Here is a 23,555-nt window from a genome sequence, read left to right as displayed (position 1 = left end):
ATTTCTTAAAACTTGACATCCGAGAGAAAATGGTGATGCTGATTTGTATATTTATATTATTATTACACCCAATGCCACCGGAAATATACTGACATCTTCATATAAACAAACGATTTTTTTAATATTAGGATAAACATTACTAAGAGATCGATAGTATTTGATTTTCATTTATCTTTACCGCAAAGTGTATCAACATATTAGTATTTAAAATATAGAATTTGCTCATAACTAATATTTTAATGATAAGATTAAAATCCAAATTCTTGATAAAAAAAATAAATGATAATTTATCATATATATATTATATATATATTTAAAAAAAAAATATATTACTATAAACCAAGGATTTGTATAGTAAGATATACAAATCCTTGGGAAAAAAACACTGAAGTCATTTTGTCTTCTTTAATGTGTCCACATATCCCTGTAATAGAAAATATAAGTTTGATTTATGCGTTTATAACGAGGAATTTTAAACAAAATTAAAATTTCGTGTATATATTCATTGATTATAAAATAAATATTATATATATGTGTATGTTCTTTTTTCTTCTTTTTGGTCCTTTTCGGTTCTTTTCTGTAAATCGTCGCTCTTTTCTCTGTAAATCGTTGGACCGTCCCAAGTCCTAGTCTCTTTTGCCGTAATATATGATTGAAAATAATTTTGATAAAACTGCACGCCATACATTTTTAACCTGGTACCGCAGAATAATTCCTATTTTGTGTATGTGAGATAGTTCAAGGCTCCCAGGGTAATTAGCTTTATTCGGATTGTTTCGAGGTTTTTCCTTCACTAATGCTAGTTGTAGTTGCATCATCAACATACCCACGTTGCAGTTATTTTTTGGTACCCAAATGTTTTTTTGAAACAAGTTCGATCGGGTGATAGGAAAAGATGACCAAAGCACAATATAACCTGTCAGAAACTACAATTGACCCCATTTCAGGTAAGATATATTGTATAAATCAACAAGTTGAACAGTTGAATAACTTGTCAAAAGTCGAAATTTAAAGTGACAACATGTCAACAAATAAAAGTTCATTATAACAAATGCCAGTATAAAGTCAACTAATACCGTCTATAAAGTTTTAGCTCAGACAAAGTATTAAAAGAGTATTTGAACTATATATATGATTATGAATTAATTGGTAAATGTTATATTTCAGGGGCGGATCCAGCCATTTTAAAAAGGGGGGTTCCTAACCCAGGACAAAGGGGGGGGGTTCCAATTACATGTCCCCATTCAAATGCATTGATCGTCCAAAAAAAGGGGGGTTCCAACCCCCGGAACCCCCCCTCTGGATCCGCGCCTGTATTTACCATAATACATGTAGGAATAATTTGTTTTAAAAAAAAGGGTCCAAAAGAAAAGACCCTAAAAATTCTTGGCTTTTTTTTTTTAGCTACAGTTTTAAATTAGGATTAATTACCAATATTGCAATGAAAAAGACTTTTCTTGTTTACATACTTGCTTTAAATAATTTATTATCATGGTTATATTGTCACAAATAGCACTCATTTTGATTTTCCAGTAAAATTTACAATAAAGACGTCTTGCAGATAAATTGCCATTATTTTGTTTACAGGAAACAGTGGAGTAGCTAGACTTAAATGATGTACAATGTACATGCTTATCTGCACATTTTTAGGACCATTTTATACAGAAATTGATAGTTTTTAAGTTTTCAGTCATCTTGGTTTACAGGAGTAACAGAGATGCTAATGTGATAGGACTTAGATAATTCATGAATGCAAAACTATTTCACAATTCTTTTGAATAATGTAAATCATGCATATGGAACACACGGAATTTACTCAAAATTGTCCAAAATCTCAGTCTTCACGCTTGGCCAGGCTTGTGAAATTGCTCTCGGCCTGTAAAAATCATATCTACAGGCCATGCAGGCCAACAGAATCTAACTAAATTTTTTTTTAAATTTAGCTCTGGGCCTGTAGATTTAACAGTTCATCGTGATGACTGAAATCTATCTTTGGGTCTTAGCAAAAATGAACTTCTCCATTGGTTTGTCAATATTCTCACCTATCGGTCGTTATTCATGGTTGATCTTACATATGTTTTCTACTGACGAAGTCCACTGAACAATCTTTTTGCAGTAGCACTTGTTACCTGCATTGTCTACATGTAAATAATCCTCAAAATATTATTCACAAAAGGATACAGCACTAGGCTAACAGCATCTAGTGTCTCACACAGCAAAGTTGGCATCTGATCGCCATGTGCTATACACCAGTATGTTAGCATTGAGCGACCTCACAATTAAATTCGTCTAAATTAAATGCCAAGTCAATCTTGTGTTTCAGACAATGTTGCGATTTGTTTGTTGGTTATATTTCCTACAACACTAACAGGGAAGCAGATATTGTGCAAAGTAGCTATTTTCTGATGATATAACACGACTCCAGTTCCATTACATGTATCTTGTGGTCTATGAACGCAAAATATGATGAAACATTCCAATTCTGTTTTGGGGTGTTTACTAGGAGGGTGATTGGCTCTGGTAGTCTGTTAACCACATCATGTTGGCATATTTTCAACTATATCGAAGGGTTCGGACAAATCTTAAACACAAAACTGATACTGCTATTATAACAAAATGCAGTCTGTGACCGTCAGTATTTTTTTCAGAATATATTTTTGCCCAAAATCATGAAAGACATGTTCCTTGAACCTTCCATCAGAATTTTAAGAGAAAGAACCATTGGTAGTGTCATTATGGCTGTTGGTAGTTATGAATAAAGTGTTTTGATGTTAACTTGTTGTGTTTATATACTAAAAAAATGTATATTTTATTACAAATTAAAACAGACATTGGAAAAACCTTTGGTTATTTTATAGTACATGTAGTATTCCAGTATTTTATTGGTGGAATTTAATTTATTTTAATACTTTTATAATTTCTAATCATGCTAATGTAAAGATATGTTCTATTTTAGTTCCATGGTGGACATCCAGTCGCCTTGGTCTGGCTATTCTGGGCTTCTTTGGATTTATCAATGTATATGCCTTACGTGTGAACATGAGTGTCGCCATTGTGTGTATGGTGAACAGAACAGCCATACAGACAAACTCCCAAGACCAAAATGGAAATGTTACAAAGAATGAGGTTGGATGTGGCTTTGGTCTAAATACTTCAGGTACTAGTAACTTTGAGGTAAATACAATTATATGTATTGAACAATTCTTAAGAATTAAAAGTTGAAAACAAAATATAAAAAAAAGACTAAACATTTTTAATACAGAAAATAAAGTAATAACATGAATAATAGAAATAAAAATTGAGACCCACTGATCCTTGCACAGCTGTTATAGGTAATTTATTAAAAGTTTCTCTCTCCATTTCAGGATGGTGAATATATATGGGATAAAACAGAACAAGGATTTATTCTTGGGGCTTTTTTCTGGGGATACCTAGCTACTCAGATACCTGGTGGCTGGCTGGCCACAAAATTTGGTGGCAAAAGAGTATTTGGATGGAGTATGTGTATGGCCACAATAGCTACATTATTCACTCCATTAGCAGCAAATGTTAATCGTTCTGGTACATTACTAATTGTACTTAGAATTCTTGTTGGGTTTTCTTCAGTAAGTATGTATGTTATGTTTAAGGAGATGCAGTAAGCATTGTAGATTACAATGAATAGAAGATTTTTTTACTGTAATTGTAATGTTTTCTGTATCATTTTTGGGATATGATTGCTTTCAAGCAATCTGTAGACTTATACCGGTGGCTCAGAGCATTGCCCTCACGTCAATCATTTTATTCTAAACATTTAGGAACATCTCAGATTCTTATGATTGTCTTGCTTTGAAAGGTAAAAACAAACAAAGGGATTGAACTTAAACAACTTTCCTATAATGTTCTTTTCATAATCTTCATGTTTGATAATTCCCTTGACTTATATGCGTGTTTTAAACAACACGGAAAATCAGAATTAAGCAGTATTTATATTTAGTATTTTTATAAATTTAGAAACACGTCAGAGGGAATTCCCAGTTTGGATAAAATGCGAGAGTTCTCTGAATTCCGATAAATCTATTTCTGTCATTTAAGTAATTAAGAACTGAAGTGGAGTTTGTCTTATGTGTTACTGTTATGCAACTGATATTTGAGATTGTACTTCCATAAAGAAATAGAAAACCATCTAGGTCGTTTAATAAACATTTAATATACGTTCTTGCTCCAGGGTTTGTTTTGGAAATTATGCGAATGCGTATAGTTTTCTTGACCTCAAGGGGTTTTAGATTGAATGGTTGCTCTGGATTCTCCACTCAATTAATTGATTTATAACTCATGGGATCTTTTCTATGTATGTCTGCTATTGAAGGTTATTGTTGTTGCATAATTTTAAATCATATGCATCATTTAAATTAAAATAAATGTAGTCCCCATCGTAGAACACCCCTTCAGGCGAAATGGAGTCTTCCATATTATCATTTCGAGTTGTCTCCCTTCCGGAAGTAACTTCCGTGAATTCTGAATCAAAACAACACGTCAAGTATTAGTTGTTCTGTCAATGAACGTTGTATTATATTAAAAACGATCGCATTTTAAACCAATAAATGTGTACGGAAAGGAGTCATGATCACTGACCCAAAGGAAATTAAATATTTAAAGAGTTAGGAATGGGGTTCCTCCTAGAATTAACGTAGGAAAATAGGTGATAAGATACGAAGTGAAATACCTTCTCTCAGTCTGAGTCTCAGTGACTGCTGTGGAAAGTAAACTTGGAATTGATAGTACAAAAATAAAACATAGGCCTGATTACATTGTTCATACACTTTTATCCGTGATTGCCTATTTTGTAACTATTTTAAATGATTTCTTAAATGTGCAGTTAAATTAGTTTTGAAAATAATATTATCCAGCTACATGTATACATGTGTCAATGAAACAACGGCAATGGTATCCCTCAGAGCAATCTGCTCTTTGATTTTTTAGCAAGTGAGCTTTTCTCATCACTTGGCGTCCATCGTCCTCGGTCGTTGTTGTCGTCGTCAATAACATTTTACATTTTGAACTTCTTCTAGAGAACCACTGAATGGAATGAAACCAAACATGGCACGAATGTTCCTTATGAGGTGCTGACCAAGTATTGTTACTTTGTAGCCAATCCATCATCCAAGATGGCCGCCAGCGGGGAACTTAGTTTAACGTTGGACCCTATGGGAATTGCATACAAATGACTTCTTTTAGAGAACCATTAAATGGAATGAAACAAAACATAGCATGAATGTTCCTAATGAGTTGCTGACCAAGTGTTGTTACTTTGTCATCCATCAAACATCCAAGATGGCCACCAGTGGGGGGTCTTAGTTTAACATAGGACCCTATGGGAAATACATTCAAATTTCTTCTTTTAGAGAACTACTGAATGGAATGAAATCAAGCATAGCGTTAATGTTTCTTATGAGATGCTGACCAAGTGTTGTTACTTTGTAGCTGATCCATCATCCAAGATGGCCGCCAGCGGGGGCTTAGTTTAACATAGGACCCTATGGGAAATGCATACAAAAGTCTTCTTTTAGAGAACCACTGAATGGAATGAAACCCTACATAGCATGAATGTTCCTTATGAGGTGCTGACCAAGTGTTGTAACTTTGTAGCCAAATTTTATCTTTTTTTTATATGATTTCAAAAACCCAAGTAGAGTCAGGTGAGCGATACAGGCTCTTGAGAGCCTCTAGTTTATGCCCCTGCCGTAGCAGAGGGGGCATTAAGTTTTACCCGTGTCAGTCTATGTTCTGGTGGCTTTTCCTGAACCATTCTAGAGTTATGCCCCTTTAATAAAAGAAAAATTGCTGAATTTTTCATGTCCGTTTTCTAACTTTAGTTTGACTCAACCAAATGTTATGAAACTTAAACATAATACATAATGCTTATTACCACAAAATACAGATCAAACTTTAATTTTGCTGGTGTCACTTTAACCATTCTAGAGTTATGTTTACAAATGTAAAATTGCTGAATTTTCTGTTTCCATTCTAGTTAGCCTCAACCAAATCGTTTGAAACTTATACACAAGGCTTATTACCACAAAACACAGATAAGTTTTTTGGGGTGTCACTTGAACCGTTCTAGAGTTGGCGGGGGTATCATTTGTGTCCCATGGACACATTACCTATTTATTTTCAATAGCATAAACAGTACTAATTTTACTTCACTAGATGTGCCTCTCAATAAGCCTAATCTAGACAAGGAATCAGAGCTTTGCATTAGAGAGATCTATTACTTGATTTCAAATTTTATTACATTGAATTTCAATATTACTTTACACACACACATTAGTTGTATACATGTACATATAAGATTACTGTAGCAAGTGTTTTTGGAGTCTTAAGTTAAGAACAAAGAGAAGGTTGATATGGTGATTTGTATGTATGTCCATTTATAAAAGTATAAGCCTATTCTTTCGGTTGTTAATGCAGTAAGGATGACAAAAAATACAATGTCAATTTATTTTACCGTAAAAGAATTAAATAGACTTTTGTTTGCTGATTTGCAATAATATCACTATTAGACAGTTATATGTAAAATACATGTAGCCCATTCTCTCATGTCTAAACTTTCCTATGATATTGAAATACATTATTTAGAAAAATTGCCCTCATAATATATGCAGTCTGGTTTTTAGCTCACCTGGCCCCAAGGGCCAAGTGAGCTTTTCTCCTCCCTTGTCATCTGTCATCTGTCGTCGTCCGGCGTCGTCTGTTCACTTTTACAAAAATCTTCTCCTCTAAAACTACTGGGCCAAATTTAACAAAACTTGACCATAATCATCATAGGGGTATCTAGTTCAAAAATTGTGTCTAATGACCCAGCCAGCCAACCATGATGGCCGCCATGGCTTAAAATAGAACATAGGGGTAAAATGTAGATTTTGGCTTATAACTCTGAAACCAAAGCATTTAGAGCAAATCTAAATGAGTAAAATTGTTTATCAAGTCAATTTCTATCTGGTCTGAAATTTTCAGATGAATAGGACAACCGGTTGTTGTGTTGCCGCCCTTGAACTGGTAATTTTAAGAAAATTTTGCCGTTTTTGGTTATTATCTTGAATATTATTATAGATAAACTTAAAACAGAAATAATGTTCAGCAAAGTAAGATCTAAAAATAAGTCAACAAGAGCAAAATGGTCAATTGACCCCTTAAGGAGGCTCGAGGGTATAAAAATTTCAGAAAAAAATCAAACATTTGTTTTTCATTACAGATTTAATTTTATTTATTTCCTTTTGTAATTGTTACTTTATCATATGGTACAAAAATCTTTCAAAACAATCAATTCGTGTTGGCCCCAGATTACTTTTAAAATGTATACATCATTGAAAAAGTTCTAAATTATCTCCCTTTGGTGGAAAAATGCCATTTTTTTGGCTTTAAAATTGAAATATCTTTTTCAACTCATCGGTGACCTATCTTTTTTAACATAATTTCCATATAAGCTGTACTTAAACTAAATTATTGTAAAATTTGAGTGATTTCTGTAATAAATTTCTTTTTTTATTTCGATATTACCTTTATTTCTCCTATTACTTCAACAGAAAAAAAACACCTTTACAAAAATGTAGGCAGATTGTGAGCGCAAATGAATGGTGACCCCACTTTTTTATTTTATTTTTCTATTAACTATAAGATAAAGTTCATTTATAAAAAAATATAGAGAAATCCTATATAAATGATTTAGACCCGTGAACCCCCTTAATGAGTTGTTGCCCTTTATAGTCAATTTTCATAAATTTTGTAAATTTTGGTAAATTTTTACAAAATGTTTTTCTCTCTAACTACTGGGCAAAGTGCATTATAGATAGATATATACATATTGTTAACAGCAAGAGTGTTCAGTAAAGTAATATCTACAAACACATCACCATCACCAAAACACAATATTGTCATGAATCCATCTCTGTCCTTTGTTTAATATGCACATAGACCAAGATGAGCAACACAGTAAAAAGCCTCTAGTTTTGTTATACTGGATGTCTGTATTGTAGGGTGCAGTATTTCCAGCCATGCATGCTTTGTGGGGTAACTGGGCACCACCTATGGAGAGAAGTAAACTTACAGCTTTTACTTATGCAGGTATAATGTTATAAAATCTCCCTCTTCATTGGATATTAAAGTTCTAGGTATAGTATTATATATATATATTTATTTCTCTTGTCTTATGATTAGATTTTTTAATACTTAAATCATATATATATATATATATCAACTAAAAGCATAAATACTCGTACACAATTGAAGCACGAAAAACATTTTTTTTGTCTTATGTAAACTTTACCATTATCACATGAGTTTGTTATATATATATTGACAGAAAAAATAGTGCATTTCTTAAAATTTTCTAGCAATTCAAAATAGGATATAGTCATAATCAACAATATTCAGCCAATCAAATCAGGTTACAAAGTTTTTATCAAAATTTTACAAGTTTTAGTAAATCTAAAATATTTCATCATTTGTACATATAGTTTAGGTTCCAAAGGTCTAGAAACATTCTGAGACACATTCTTCATTTATTATTTATGTCTTAACCACCAAAAAGAGAGATGACAATTTTACCTTACTTGTATGTCATTAAAGGTACAAGTAATTTTGTAGATGAAACACAGGTCTGGCCCAGATATAAAAGTTTGATTCTGGTATTTATATATGATGAGTTTATTTATTTATATACCGGTACATACATTTAGAATTGTATTAATGGTTTGATTGGTATATTATTTTGCAGGAGCACAAGTTGGTAATGTAATAACCTTTCCATTAGCAGCTGTTTTATGTAAATATGGATTTGCAGGAGGCTGGCCATCCATCTTTTATGTATTGGGTGAGTTTTAATTCTACAATGTAAGTGACCTGTCAATTTGTTTCTACTTTTAAAACAAAAGATAGATTAGTTTTTGTTTTGTATTTAGAGTGATGAAAATATCATTCATAAAATGATAAGATATAGATTTTTCATAACAAAATACTGTTTGATTGTTTTTTTGTGCATGAAATGTTGAAAATAAATTTATCTTTGCAAACCCTTAATATTATTGTTTAATATTGGTTAACAATCTTGACATTAATGTAAGTTATTGTTATTTCATTAACATCTATAATCATATACATATATACATATATCATGTTCTGAATTTTATCACTTCAATGGTTGCTGGTAACAATAGTAGTACATTAAACAATCAAGAAAAAATGTTATTCTAATGAGGTTGTTCGGAATTTAATAATTGGCATTAGAATGTCCATGTACTAATGTAATTAAAGGGAGGAAAATCAGTAAAAAGAAGTCAGAATTGTTCATCAGTTATATATTCCTGGTTTCCAAAATATTTGTATGTAATTTCAGGGACAGTTAATTTTGTCTGGTTTGTGCTGTGGATGCTTTTAGTCAGTGATAATCCAATGGAACATAAAAGAATTTCTAAGATTGAGCAGGAATATATTGTTATGTCCTTGGCAGAAAGTCGTCATGCTGAAACAGGCAAAGTAAGATATAAAAAATCATTAGCATTTACAGCAATCAATATATAACTAAAATACTACACAGAAAACTAAAGATTAAGCAACACAAAACCCACCAAATCCAGGGATATAATCAACACAAAACCCACCAAATCCAGGGATATAATCAACACAAAACCCACCAAATCCAGGGATATAATCAACACAAAACCCACCATATCCAGGGATATATTCAACACAAAACCCACCAAATCCAGGGATATATTCAACACAAAACCCACCAAATCCAGGGATATATTCAACACAAAACCCACCAAATCCAGGGATATAATCAACACAAAACCCACCAAATCCAGGGATATAATCAACACAAAACCCACCAAATCCAGGGATATAATCAACACAAAACCCACCAAATCCAGGGATATATTCAACACAAAACCCACCAAATCCAGGGATATATTCAACACAAAACCCACCAAATCCAGGGATATATTCAACACAAAACCCACCAAAATCCAGGGATATATTCAATACAAAACCCACCAAATCCAGGGATATATTCAACACAAAACCCACCAAATCCAGGGATATATTCAAGTGCTCAGGAAGGGTTAGCAGGTCTTGGTTCAATTTTAGCACCTGTATTGTTACTCATTGCAAGTAAAATATGTGATAGGTTTCATCCAGGGGATGTCACAATTCAAAGTAAAGAGTACATGATTATGGTTACAACAAGTAGAAATATCCCTGGTCATCTGTGATACAGATATTTCATTCAGTCAACAAAATCATAATGGCATAAACCTTCTGATGGAATGACTTTAACTGTGCCTTTTGGAAACTTCGATGCTGTAACTTCCTTGAAAGCAGTTACCGTCCATCAAGGAAATCATTCTAGAAAACACAAGCCCTGGAATAATGAGAGAACAAACGCTTGTGCAGTGTATGTAGTAATTTATTTGTTAAATAAAAGAAAAAACAGAAACTCAAATCTAAATTTTGAAGAGATATTAAAACCTTCACAGGAGTTGCAATTATTTCAATAGGTAGTTTTATTTGTTCACTTTTTCTTTTCAATTTACTTCTGTTTTTCCAATGACTCATGTGCTAACATTTTTATAAAAGATGGAAATGTCTTTTTAGGACTTAGATGTCCCATGGAAGAGTATATTGACTTCACTACCAGTTCTAGCAATAGTTGTATCTAATATAACATCAGACTGGGGAGCGTATACATTACTAACAAATATACCAACATACATGAGTGAAGTCTTAAAACTGGATATAACATCAGTAAGTTTACCCAATGTTTAGATCAGCTAACATGCATGAATTTTATGATTCAATAATACCTCTGTAAGTTTACACCAAATTATCTGATCAATTTTTGAAATGTTTGAAGTTTTGAAACTGGATATTAATTCTGTTAGCATTTATTATATTAACTTATTACATTGGTTGCAATGAATGTATTTTTCCCTATTTGAATTCTTCGATTAGTTATTCTATAAATACATAATAGTGAATTATTCCAAAAATAATTTTCCAATATACCATTCTTGATGGTGAAGTATTTATAAAGGCCAACTTTTGCAATTCTACAACGTCTTACATGCATGTCAAGATTCAAAATTTATCATTAACCAGCATACAAAAAAAAACACATTGAAAACATGAACATGTAAAGTGAATCACATGCTTTGTGTACACTCCTAACATTAATTATATAAGGTAAACATTGTTCTCTGTCAGTTGTGATACAATTTAAAAGCCATAAAGACAACAATTAGACAAAAAGAACTGATCAAATGTGTGTCATAGGAAAAGGGGGTTCATTTTCTCTTTTGATAAAATTGATTTCCTTGAAGGATATTGTGTTATGTGCTATTTCTTGTACATTTTACATGTTTGAACGATTGTCTTTTTTAGAATGGACTTTACTCAGCTTTACCATATGTAGCTTTCTGGGCAATGATTAACATTGCTGGTTGGATGGCAGATTTCTTCAGGGAAAGACGTTTTATGAATACAACTATGACTAGAAAAATATTTGATTCTTTTGGTAAGCTTATCAACGTAACAATAATGATATTTGGTGTAGTTTCATTGAAAAAAAAAACACAAAAAAAACTACTAGATAAAAAATGAAAATGTTGCCTACTACTGTCAATATTGTGTTCTAGCTGGTTAAATACAAGTGTTGATAATTTTGAAAGAAAGAGAACATGAAGGTTATGATAAGATATATATAGATTAGCTAAAAATGTTGATAGAATTAGAATTGAGAATGGAAACATGGAATGTGTCAAAGAAGCAAAAGCTCGAATAAAAAGCAGAAAACAGCCCAAGTTCATCAATGGGTCCCCTATTCTGCAAGAATATCCCGCACCCATGGTCGGCTTCAGCTGGCTTCTAAACAATAGTTTTCAGTGATCGAAATATACCAGTAACAATGAACCCAAAATTATTATGGATTTATGTTTTAGTAAAATTGAGAGTTGAAACAGTGAATGTGTCAAGAGACAACAACTTAACAAAAGAGCAGAAAACAACCCAAGGCCACCAATGGGTCTTCAACACCAAGAGAAAATCCCACATACGGAGGGATGCATCAACTGGACTTGAGATAAAGATGTGTACTAGTTCAGAAAAAATGGATGTCACACTTGAACTCCAAAATGTATGAATGGAACTAAACTTAAAAAAACAAAAAAGTCTAACAAAGGCCTAATGCTTAATTTTATCTTCTGTAAACCAACAGTGGGGAGGGGGTTCATTTGTTTTGTTTTGTTTTTGTTTTGTTATGTTGCAAATAGTTTCAAAATTGTCAGTTTCTTTACATTTACACTACATGCTTTTATTTCAGGTAAAATTGTACCAGCACTAATGCTGATTTGTTTAGGATATGTAGACTGTACCACTCCCACTCTTGCTATAGTATTGCTCATCCTTGCTGTCAGTCTGACAGGATTCCAGTACAGTGGCTACCTTATCAATCATGTGGATATAGCCCCACCATATGCTGGTATATTGTTTGGAATCAGTAATTCTATAGCATCAGTAACTGGATTTATATCACCTTCAGTTGTAGGTGCTATCACTAATAAGGTAAGGAAATAAATATATAGATGTATTAATTAATGAAGCTGAGTGCTCATATGAATCATGCAGTTTTAAAAAATGTATGATGTACATAAAATTACAAAAAGTGAATTTGTAAATGAACTTGCCATTCAGTTGTTTGATTGAGGTGTATAATTATTTGAATAATTATTATCTCTCCTTGTATCTTTATCTGTTACACTTTTTATATGTTTTTTTAATCTATGCATTTTATTGAATTTGCATTACATAATTAAACGATAACAAATAAAAAAAATTATGTACAGGAAAGTTTAAGTTTTGATTTTAAGAAAAAAATTGTCTTTTATCAATTATTAGTTACACCCTGATTCATTAGTGGATTATTACTGAATAGACTATTGATAATTGATAGTACAATAGGGGGTGGTAGGACCCTTATCAGGACTCCGGGATCGGGTGTTTTTAAGCTCAGGATTTCAGGATTGGTCCTTTCGGGATCAGGGAATTCTTTTTTCAAATTTTGGGGGTGTCTTCCTCCTATTCCCACTTTTTAAAAATACTATTCCTTCTATTCCCACTTGCAAATAACAATAGATGTTTTGATAAATAATTTGTTTTTATAACAATCAGGGTTAATTAGAATTTTACCTAAGATTTACCTGTATTTTTTTTAAAGCATAACATATTTGGCGGTTGTTTAGGTATAATATCTTGTTTATTTGTAATATGTTTCTTTTTTCATCAAATAAAAACTCAAAAATAGAGAAAAATTATGATAAATAGATTGGAGTTAGATTTATTTTTAAACTTTTGAATTTGTACTTAAAAATAATGAAAAATATGATAAATAGATTGGAGTCAGATTTATTTTAAAATTTTTGAATTTGTAACTTTAAAAAATTGTCTGCTTTACTAATAAATCATTATATAAATAATATTATAACCAAGTATATATATCTTTATTCTCACAAACCAAATTACAGAAAGGTATAGAGATAATTATACATATTTCAATACACTTACATAAATAAATTATGTACGAAAGTAGATAGAGGCATTCACATTTGTTCACCCAGAAAAGTTCAATTTGTTATTGTTCTCCTTAATAAGTTTACAAAGTTCGTTCAGTTCTGTACATTTGGGGAAATTAATTAAGTCATAAAACTTCAATGTGTTTGTTCTATTTCTATTGTAAAATGCAATACGTTGTTTTCTACAATTATCGAAAGCTGAACAATTAAAAATGAAATGGTATTTATCACCAATGGCATCTGAATTACACAATACACATTTTCTGTTTTCTCTTTCTATGTTTTGTCATCTTCCAGTTTCTATTGGAGATATCATGTTCAAAGTTCCAAATTTAAGAAATAAGGATATATGCCGGTCATCCAAAATAAATATTTCTCAAACTCCAAAGTAACTTTAAATAAACGATAATTTAATGCTTTTGGTGATTCCTGTTGGCTTAAGATGTGGAATAAAAGTATACTTTTAAATATGATTACTTGGACCAATAATCAAAGATATAAAATAATGGGTGAAAACTGTTAACTTTACTTCATTATTTATTTTGTTTAAAAAAAACCAGAATTCATACAGATGCAAAAATAACTTATTACCTGTTCTTATAATTAAAAAACACTGGTCAATTAACAGTTGATTAAAAAATGTTTGTACAGTATAATCCTTTGTTTGCACAAGTTTTCCTTCTATTCCCACATGAAATTTAACCTTTTCTTACCAGATTTATAAAAAGTGGGAATAGAGGGAATGAACCATTTTGGGATGTCAGGATTTTAAATTTCTTTAAGTTTGGGACCTCTGGATTTCATGTCAATTCATTTTGTACCTATGTATCTTGTCATACTTTGAATGACAAAAATATTTTATTTATTAATATTACTTTTACTATTATATCTGTTTTCTGTGATACACATTTGACGTGATCTTTACTTTTGTATCTCATCATACTTTGAACCACCCTATTATTTTATTATTATAATTACTTTTACTGTTAAGTCTGTTTTTGTTATATCTATTTTACGTGACTGTATTTATGTATCCCGTCATACTTTGAATGACAAAATTATTTCATGTCTACCTGTGCGAATTTCAAACGCGCAATTTTACACCAGTACTTAAAACCCTCCATCCTTTATTGGTGCATTTTACATAGATAAATTAAATTGTATATTATAAACAAAATGAGGATGTTAAATTTGATGTATGCCTTTTTGTGCTTCTTCCTTACATTTGTTGTTTTTATAGTGATTTAGATGCAGAATGTTGACTGCTGTACCCCTATTTTTTTACCTATTGTGTCTGTTTGTTTTGTTCACGCATCGTGACAATATAATGGAATTTGATGCAACTGTCATACAAGTGAGAGGTTTAGCTAGCTATATAACCAGGTTCAATCCACAATTTTCTACATTTGAAAATGCCTGTACCAAGTCAGGAATATGACAGATCTTGTTCATTTGTTTTTGATGCGTTTTGTTATTTGATTATGCCATGTGATTATAGACTTTCCGAATTGATTTTCCTCTGAGTTCAGTATTTTTATGATTTTATCTTTTATCTTATTTTCATTTTAGGCACAGACACAAGATGAATGGCAGAAAGTGTTTTATATAGCTGCAGCTATTTATGCCTTTGGAGCTGTGTTTTACTTAATATTTGGTAGTGGGGAGCTACAAGATTGGGCAAGAGAAAAGAGGGACCTGGAATTAAATGTGGAAATGGAACCATTGAAAATGGATGAAGAAAAACCACCAGTGGATAATAATGTTAATATTTGAAAAACTAAATGATTGTAGAATTATTCAAATCTATCTCTACATGCTCTAAGGAATAGTATTAAACGCTAGATATTTGAAAAACTTAATGTTTGTAGAATTATTCAATTCTAGCTCTAAGAAATAGTATTACATGCTAGATCTAGGAAGTAGTAATAAATGCTCGATCATCTTCATGTTTTAAGGTTAAAGGGTAAAGGTCCCAGAGGGAAATGCACACATTATCAGCTGATTTCAATATCAATTATATGTAGGAAGTTCAAATTGCATAAATTATTTACGAGTTTTGCACTTGTCTATATTGAAATGAACTGTAGTTAGTATGCTTTAATACATTTTGACATGATTGCATGTCGTTTAACTTTTTTTGATGTACAGCAATCTTGTATATTTAGAAAATGCTATTTAGTGTATATGCTATGCAACATATTGGTATTAAAAATAAGAAATATATTAATAGAAAACTTAACCTTAACCTTTGTATAGAAAAAAGTCATATCAGTCGAAGTAAGTAGTGTGTGAAAAATACATGAAATCAGTCAGCTTAGGGTAAACAAATAAATACTTTGTCTCATTTATTTTGAAATTGTTTTTATGTTGTTATACATGTATGCTTCTTGCTTTCTTGTTATATTTAATAATTGGTACATGTATGGTATATTTTTTTGTTCAAAGTTTTGTTTGTTTACTATGTAAATACAGTTAAACCTACACCTGTATTAAGCAAAAACCTGTGTTAAAAGATCATTACTTTTAGATCCTCCTGTAGTGCATTTCATATAAATTGGACCTGTAAAAGAGATCACCTATCTTATGAGACAACTTTTTAACTCTTAGTTGGGTGGTCTCTTAAAACTGGTTTCACTTTAGTTTTATGCCACACCCAGATCATTGAGACTTACTGTTTGCAAAAATATCATAAGTAAAAGTTTTCTAAGATAAAATTTTTAGGAAGGTATATCATGTATATGCTAATTTCACAAAGTTTTAGATAAATGAAGTTATTTATTTGTGCAATTATATAATCGTGCCATTTTTATAAAAAAATATATTTTATTTAAATACTTATGTATATATTCACTTATTATGTACAAAACTGTCAAGTATCTCATAATTCAGTAAGAACAGTACAATTATAATTTATAGATTTTTTTTCATCACTGCCAAATCATGCATATAAATCACGTCAACATCAATCATCACAGAGTAGATCACACATTATTTAACCAACTCTCACAATAATTGTAAATGTTGTAAGTTAGGATAAGCCACATTTATTCTGACAATTTTCACAATTGTTATTCCCAAGTTAAACATTTTGATAATAGGATTGTTTGAATAGTGATGTATCATACACTTGATTTATAGTTGTTCATATCAGATTTATTTTGTTTGAAATAATTATTATGCAACATCATCATTATCATTGCTGTTATAATGTTCACATTTTTAAAGTTGTTATTTTTGGAAAAAATCTTTTTTTTTTTTATTGTTTGTTGACATTGTTTACCAAAAACCTACATCAGTTAACATTTTTTTATCTGATTACATATATCTTGAAGATTTATTTTTATTGTTATTGTTAATATACATTATTTTATTATCATGAGTGAGATCTGAAAATACTTATAAACCTGAAATGTTCAGCTTTTGTTTAATTGTTAATATTGACATTTTATTGTATAATCATTTATTTATAAATAACGAGACCAATGATAAATTTTTTCAACATTTTAAATGTGCTACTTGTGCTGAGATATAGCCTATTCTTGTCATTTCATCACACAAAGTACAAAATGTCTTGCCTGTTTTATGTAAAAACATTAGGAATTGTTATTTTGAAAATATTTTTTAACCCATTTATGTAATTTTATATTATTTTACCATGAGTTAAAGCATTTTCTTTTAAATAGATATCAAGAATGTTGTAATGTTTTCGATCAAAAGGGATAACCATTGAAACAAGTGTGTGTTTGTAGAATGGAAAATAATTTTTATAACAATAATATTTTAATTAAAATGGAAATGCTTCATGCATCTTTACAATACACTTGTGAATTTGTTTTATAGATAATATTAAAATATTTGCTTCTTGTTTCCTTTTTACATATTTGTATAAATGCTTAGTTTGCAGAGTATGAAAATTGTATTACAAAATCAATGGATAGTGGGTGTTTCAGTTTGCACATATCAATTTATCTTTGCATAATAAGAACTGTTTGTACCTGGATAACAGTTATTGTGATTTTGTTGAGAAATAGCCAAGACTTGTCACCCATCACATAATTAACATTTTCTTGCCTGTGTTTTTTTTTGCTAGTAAAAGGACTTGTTTTATTGCAAAACTTGTAAATAAATATTATTTTGCATCCATTCTAATCATAAAATTATGTTCTGTTACTTGGAATAGTAAATATGTTCATTATGATGAAAACTTTTAAAAATATATATGCAAAATTCAGGTTTACCTAGATTTTACTGTTCAATGAACATAGAAATGTATTAATTTGAGCAGGGTTAATACTGTGTCTAAGGGACACATATTTTTGTTAATCATATTTTCTGTACATTTTGATTAGATAATTATAGAAGTTTGCTGTTTTATTCTTTGATTTGATTTTGTTTCGGTTTATTGACATGTTTTTGATAATATTTTAATTGTTATAGCCTTGCTAATTATTTGGGGCTGCAGGCATGCTTTTTACTTATCCTGGTAGTTTTATTGTTATATACTCATTTATGGCATCTGTAAATTTAATGCCAGATGTAAATATTTTTCTTGTTATTCTTAAATGTTCTATGCAAAGGGGACTTCTACTATTTTTATGAGTTTTTTTCCTTGATTTTTGTTATCCAAGTTATTTGACTACCTAAAAATGACAAATTTCTGTGTTTTCATAGTGTTAAAAGATGCATACAATTCTGTTAACCAATGACTTTAATGAGAGAAAAATTTAAAACAAGTATTATAAAATGATAGTTGATGACTTAACCTGTAATGTTTCCATGGGTTTTGTGAACTTCATATCTCCTATGGATCCGTCAATCTTTGTCCATGCAAAAGAAGCGCAGACCTTTATGTTGATAAATGTATTCATGATATAAATGTATCTACAAATAATGCATAAAATTCATTCCATGTGAAAAAAAATTATAAACTTAAATAAACTCACTTGAAAAAGTTGAATACTCTGCTGGAAGGAGTTGGTTCACTAACTCAGAATTTTGGCCCAAAAATTCTGAAATTTTTTCTCTATCAAAATGTGGTCAAAATTTGAAGAAAACATATGCTAAAATGTCCAATAGTTTTGCATCTAAAATATCTTGATTTGTTTCAGAATTTTTCATAATTTATGACAGTTTTCTGAAAAATCAAGATGTAGAATGCATATTTTGAAATTATGCAACTGATGAACCATGTTAGTTTGTATCTATACCAGAAATCCTTCACACATGAAATGAATTAAACTTGTAATGAAGGAAGCATTTTATACATTTAATCATTGAAATTAGTTTTACTAGTTTTAATTTATGATTAATTAATGAAATGCAATACTTTTTTTTCAGATGTAAGATTAATATTATTTTGACAATTTTCAATTTTCCCGATTTAAGGGACTCATCATGCCCCTTCTATGGCATATATGTAAAAATGTTGTAGAAAAAAATGAAACATTTATTATGTCCCATTTATGGGCATCATGTTTCTGGTCTGTGCGTCTATTTGTCTCTTTCTCCGTCCATCTGTCTGGCCTGCTTCAGGTTAAAATTTTTGGTCAAGGTATTTTTTGATGAAGTTGAAGTCCTATCAACTTGAAACGTAGTACACATGTTCCTTATGACATGATTTTTCTAATTTGAATGCCAAATTAGAGTTTTTACCCCAATTTCAAGGTCCTCTGAACATAGAAAATGATAGTGTGATTTGGGCGTCCTTGTACTATGGACACATTCTTGTTGTTATTTAATGTATTACCAACACAACTCAGCTTTCTAACGTTTGGTGAAAACATATTACAGATTTAAAAAGTTTTGAATTGAAAGTGTTAAAATGATTACAATCTATAAAATGGTCAGGTGGTCAATCAGTTTTTCTTGAGTTCCAGCATTATGATGTAGGAAAACAAATGATGTGAATATAGTTATCTTGTAATTTTTTTCATTTAAAATTTACTTGGAAAAGTGTTTATGAAACTTGCATGTTATTTCTGAAATTTGTTTACAGTGACAAAAATCCATTTAACATTTACATGTATTTTTTTACCAGTAAAATTTTAAGCAGTTTAATTGTATAGATTACGTTTTATTTATTATGACATTAGAAAATGTTTAAACCATCATCATGTGACTCTTTGCCCTCCAGCTTCTACAGCTTCTATTGGCTAAAGAAACCTTAAATGAGCAAGTGTGTATGTTTTGATAATATTAATATTTTTATTTATGGGAGTCGACAGATCTTAATGTCTTTAAAATAAATCTTAATTGTAATTTTGTTATAATGAAAATAAGATTTAAGATTTTGGAATAATATTCAATAATTTTCTCAAAGTAATCAATCTAGCAAGAAAAATATATATATTTATTTTTATAGCATGCTAAATTTTCTTAGAGTAGTCAATCCAGTGGTACATTTTTCAGATCAGAAATGGTAGTTTTGTATATAGTATAACATTTTGTTTTTATTTATAGGGTGAAAATTTATTAATAATATTCTGCACTTTCAATAAAGCATTACAGAATAGGTGTTACAAAAAGTATGATTTTTTCAAAATACTAAAGATTTTCTTATTCTACGCATAGATTATAGGTTATAAAAAGTATGATTTTTTCAAAATACTAAAGATTTTCTTATTCTACGCATAGATTACCTTATTTAGTACTACATTTTGAAGTTTTATGTCCTCAATGCTCGTCAACTTCGTATTTGTTTAACTCAATAACTATTTTGATCTGAGTGATCCAGTGTGTGTCACTGACTAGTCTTATGTAGACACTGGCATTTTTAAATTGTTATCCTGGTACTTTTGATAACTAATTACAATACACTTGATGATGATTTTGCATCAGACAAGACATTCATATCAATCTGATATTACAGCATATTCCGTGTCTATGCTTTACTCACAAGGATCTTAGCATTTTATATCTGTTCAAGACCTTTCAAGATCCTCTGGTTTTGTTGTAATGATATACATCTTCCACTATTTTCAGACAGGTAAAAGCAAGGATACAGAATCTTTATTTTAATCAGATTGCATTTGAATTGTCTGTGATAATAACACTAACTTGAAATAATCTACAAGTAATTTATTTTTATACAGATCATACATGTGATAATTTCATTTAGTTCAGGATTTGATGCTCTGAATAAATATTGACAACACATTGTTTGTTTTATAATTTTAAAGAGTTTGAGAGCTGTGTTGATTTAAAATGGTTCATGGTTCACAAATCATATTGCAGGCAGTTGAGTTCATATACCAGGAAATGAATTTCTTAGTAAATGCTATGACTACAGAAGGGAATACATAAAGAAAAGAGTATTATATCGCTGTTCAAATAAACTCATTAAGATACCTGGGATACCTGGGATGAAATGTTTAGGCCAGACATGCGTTTTATTTCCAAAAGGAATCGCAATGACACTTAAATAAAAAAATAACGAAATTGAAGGTCATTGAAAAAAAAAGATCAAAAAGGCCAAATATCGCTTGGTTACAAACATGCAGATAAGGAAAAATTTCAGTCGGTCAGAGGTCGTGATACCAGAAATTTATCTACTTTTCAAAAGATTTTGAAAGAGTATTAGCTACGATTTAGACAAAAATTTAAAATACCAATCTTTTTGTTTCAAGTATTGATAAAAACAGAATATTATACTAATATTTTGTTAAACGTTTGTTGCAATGTGGTTAATGTTTGTCACAGTGTGCTCAAAAGGACCTGGTGGGAGTCTGTATTCATTTGAACTTAAATTTAACCCCTTTACTGGATATGTGTAACGCATGTACTAGGCGTGTTCAGCTATTAAGAGGAAAAGAATGTTAACATAAAGGTGAATCATCGGTGAACTATTTCATTGACTGATTCGATCCACAATCAAATGATTCTTATAATGATGATTTACTTATCTTTTTAACCTATAGAAAGAAATCAAACAGACCTAGAAAAATCAGAATGCAAGTGGGGCTATCTGTTTATACACGGTTTATGGTTATAACTGGTTATATGAAAGTCTGCATTCTTCAGGTGTCAATTGGTGGTTAATTAGATTACGTATACACTGAAATACACACAACTACCGATGTAAATTATCAAGTCCATGCATTGTCAATTGTTTATTTTTTTTACGTTTTATTAGTTGTACATAGTTTCAGTATGTTCTAAATTAAATATGATGATTCGAGTCAAATGGGTGAGCATGAATTTTACAGCCAATACCCCTTAAATGCGGTTCATTGGACAAATAAAACAACATTCACTTTATTTTAATGGAAGGATGTACACGAATTAGAATGTCTTTTTGCTAATGCTACAATTCAACAATGTGGTAAATAAAACTAAAGAAGTAATAATGCATTATTAATGTGATAGCTTTCTTACCCCTACCACCATTTTTTTTTTTTTACAAATGGTGGTTTATGCAGCTGCATGGAGGCTGGTCTTAGTAGTCATTTAGTTACTTAAGGGCATACGATACAGTTTTGATCCTGTATTTACAGTTTGATGAAAATTTCCATATAGGCTAGTTTTTGCCTGCTTAAATCAAATATGTAATAAAAAATATACCTTCATGTGCTACTTTTTAAGTTAAATGAGGTCGAAATTTTGTATATTTGCTCAAAATTCGGATTTGTTGCCGTATTTCCCCTTTCGAAAGAAAGCCATAACTTTTTTGTGTTAAAAGATAAACACAAATTGTTTTTTGTTAGATAATTTGTAATTTTTGTATTTTATAAGTATCCTAAAAAATTATGCATTTTTTTATTCAGAAATAGCTCATATTTATCAAATGGTCATGAATTAAGAAAAAATCGTATTTTTTTGCTGTATATTTATCAAAATTAAAAAAAATCCTCTATTTACAGTTTAATAAAATATGGTCCACATAATCTCCCTGCAAAATGAAACAAAATGTCGTTTTAAAAAATAGGGGTCCATGTACTCGTTTTCAAATTAAATCAGTTTGAATGATAAAAAATAGTCGAAAAATGCATCTTTCCCCGATATGTCATAGTTTGACGTCGCGAAAATAACATTTTACGTTAGCAACGTCATTACCTTCTCTGTAACTGTATCGTATGCCCTTTTAAGACATAATAATAATAATAATAATAATAATAATAATAATAATAATAATAATAAATTCTTTATTTAAAGAGGGTAACTCAATTAGAAATAGTCTAATTTTCATTGAGGCCCTCAAACAAAATACATGCATACAGTTAACATTCATACATTCATACATTAATTTACAATATATATTACTAGTATATACACAATTCAATCATTGAAATATACAAAGGGTAATAAATGACAATATTTGATATAGTTTTGTTAGAGGAAAACAAATTAGTTGACTTGCATATAATTTTCAAGAAAATGATTATAACTATGTTTCTTGAATAATTCCACATTAGGACATTTTTTTATTTCGAGTGGTAAATTATTCCATACTTTGGTTGCAGAATAATGAAAAGATTTTTTATAAAAATTTGTATTTGGTCTTGGAACAAAAAGATCATTATTAGAGACAGATCGTAAGTTGTGGCGTTGCACATCATCAATATTTAGTATTGCTAAGTAATCAGATGTTAGCCCATTTACAATTTTATACATTAGAATTGATTGTTGGTATTTTATTCTTTTGGTAAAAGATAGCCATTTTAAAGAAGAAAACATGAAATTAGATGGAATAGAAATATCGCATTCCAGTATAATTCTTGCTACTCTTTTTTGAAGTTTTATGATTCTATCTGAATCTTTTTGTAATAAATTTCCCCAAACTGAACATAACAGAGTCCCCTTCTGTGTAATTTGTCGAGGCAGTTTATGTCTTTGACTTTGTATTGGTCCCATACAGCAGATGCGTAATCCAATGTTGGTCGGACCAAGGATCTGTATTTTGTTTCTCGGACTGTTCTGCTACAATCGCTGAAATAAAGACACAAGAATCCT

The 23,555-nt window shown here is 30.3% G+C and overlaps 1 protein-coding gene across 1 annotated transcript; it reads left to right on the top strand.

The window, feature by feature from the left end:
* Positions 1-763: 763 nt before the first annotated feature.
* Positions 764-16,863, top strand: LOC139521724 (sialin-like). Its single transcript, XM_071315286.1, has 10 exons — positions 764-947; positions 2,957-3,174; positions 3,366-3,605; positions 8,016-8,103; positions 8,756-8,851; positions 9,374-9,513; positions 10,636-10,785; positions 11,422-11,554; positions 12,359-12,600; positions 15,177-16,863. Exons 1-10 carry the CDS (start codon positions 896-898, stop codon positions 15,378-15,380), a joined length of 1,563 nt encoding a protein of 520 aa, XP_071171387.1. The 5' UTR covers positions 764-895; the 3' UTR covers positions 15,381-16,863.
* The last annotated feature ends 6,692 nt before the right edge of the window (positions 16,864-23,555 follow it).

The sequence above is a fragment of the Mytilus edulis genome, chromosome 4, assembly GCF_963676685.1.
Source record: "Mytilus edulis chromosome 4, xbMytEdul2.2, whole genome shotgun sequence".
NCBI classification, from domain to species: Eukaryota; Metazoa; Mollusca; class Bivalvia; order Mytilida; family Mytilidae; genus Mytilus; species Mytilus edulis.
This window is presented reverse-complemented; position numbering and strand designations above follow the sequence as displayed.

Coding starts and splice junctions, on each gene's coding strand:
- LOC139521724 (XM_071315286.1), top strand. CDS start 896: ATGACCAAAGCACAATATAACCTGTCAGAAACTACAATTGACCCCATT. Junction 948..2,956: donor TACAATTGACCCCATTTCAG/GTAAGATATATT, acceptor GTTCTATTTTAG/TTCCATGGTGGACATCCAGT. Junction 8,852..9,373: donor ATCCATCTTTTATGTATTGG/GTGAGTTTTAAT, acceptor ATGTAATTTCAG/GGACAGTTAATTTTGTCTGG.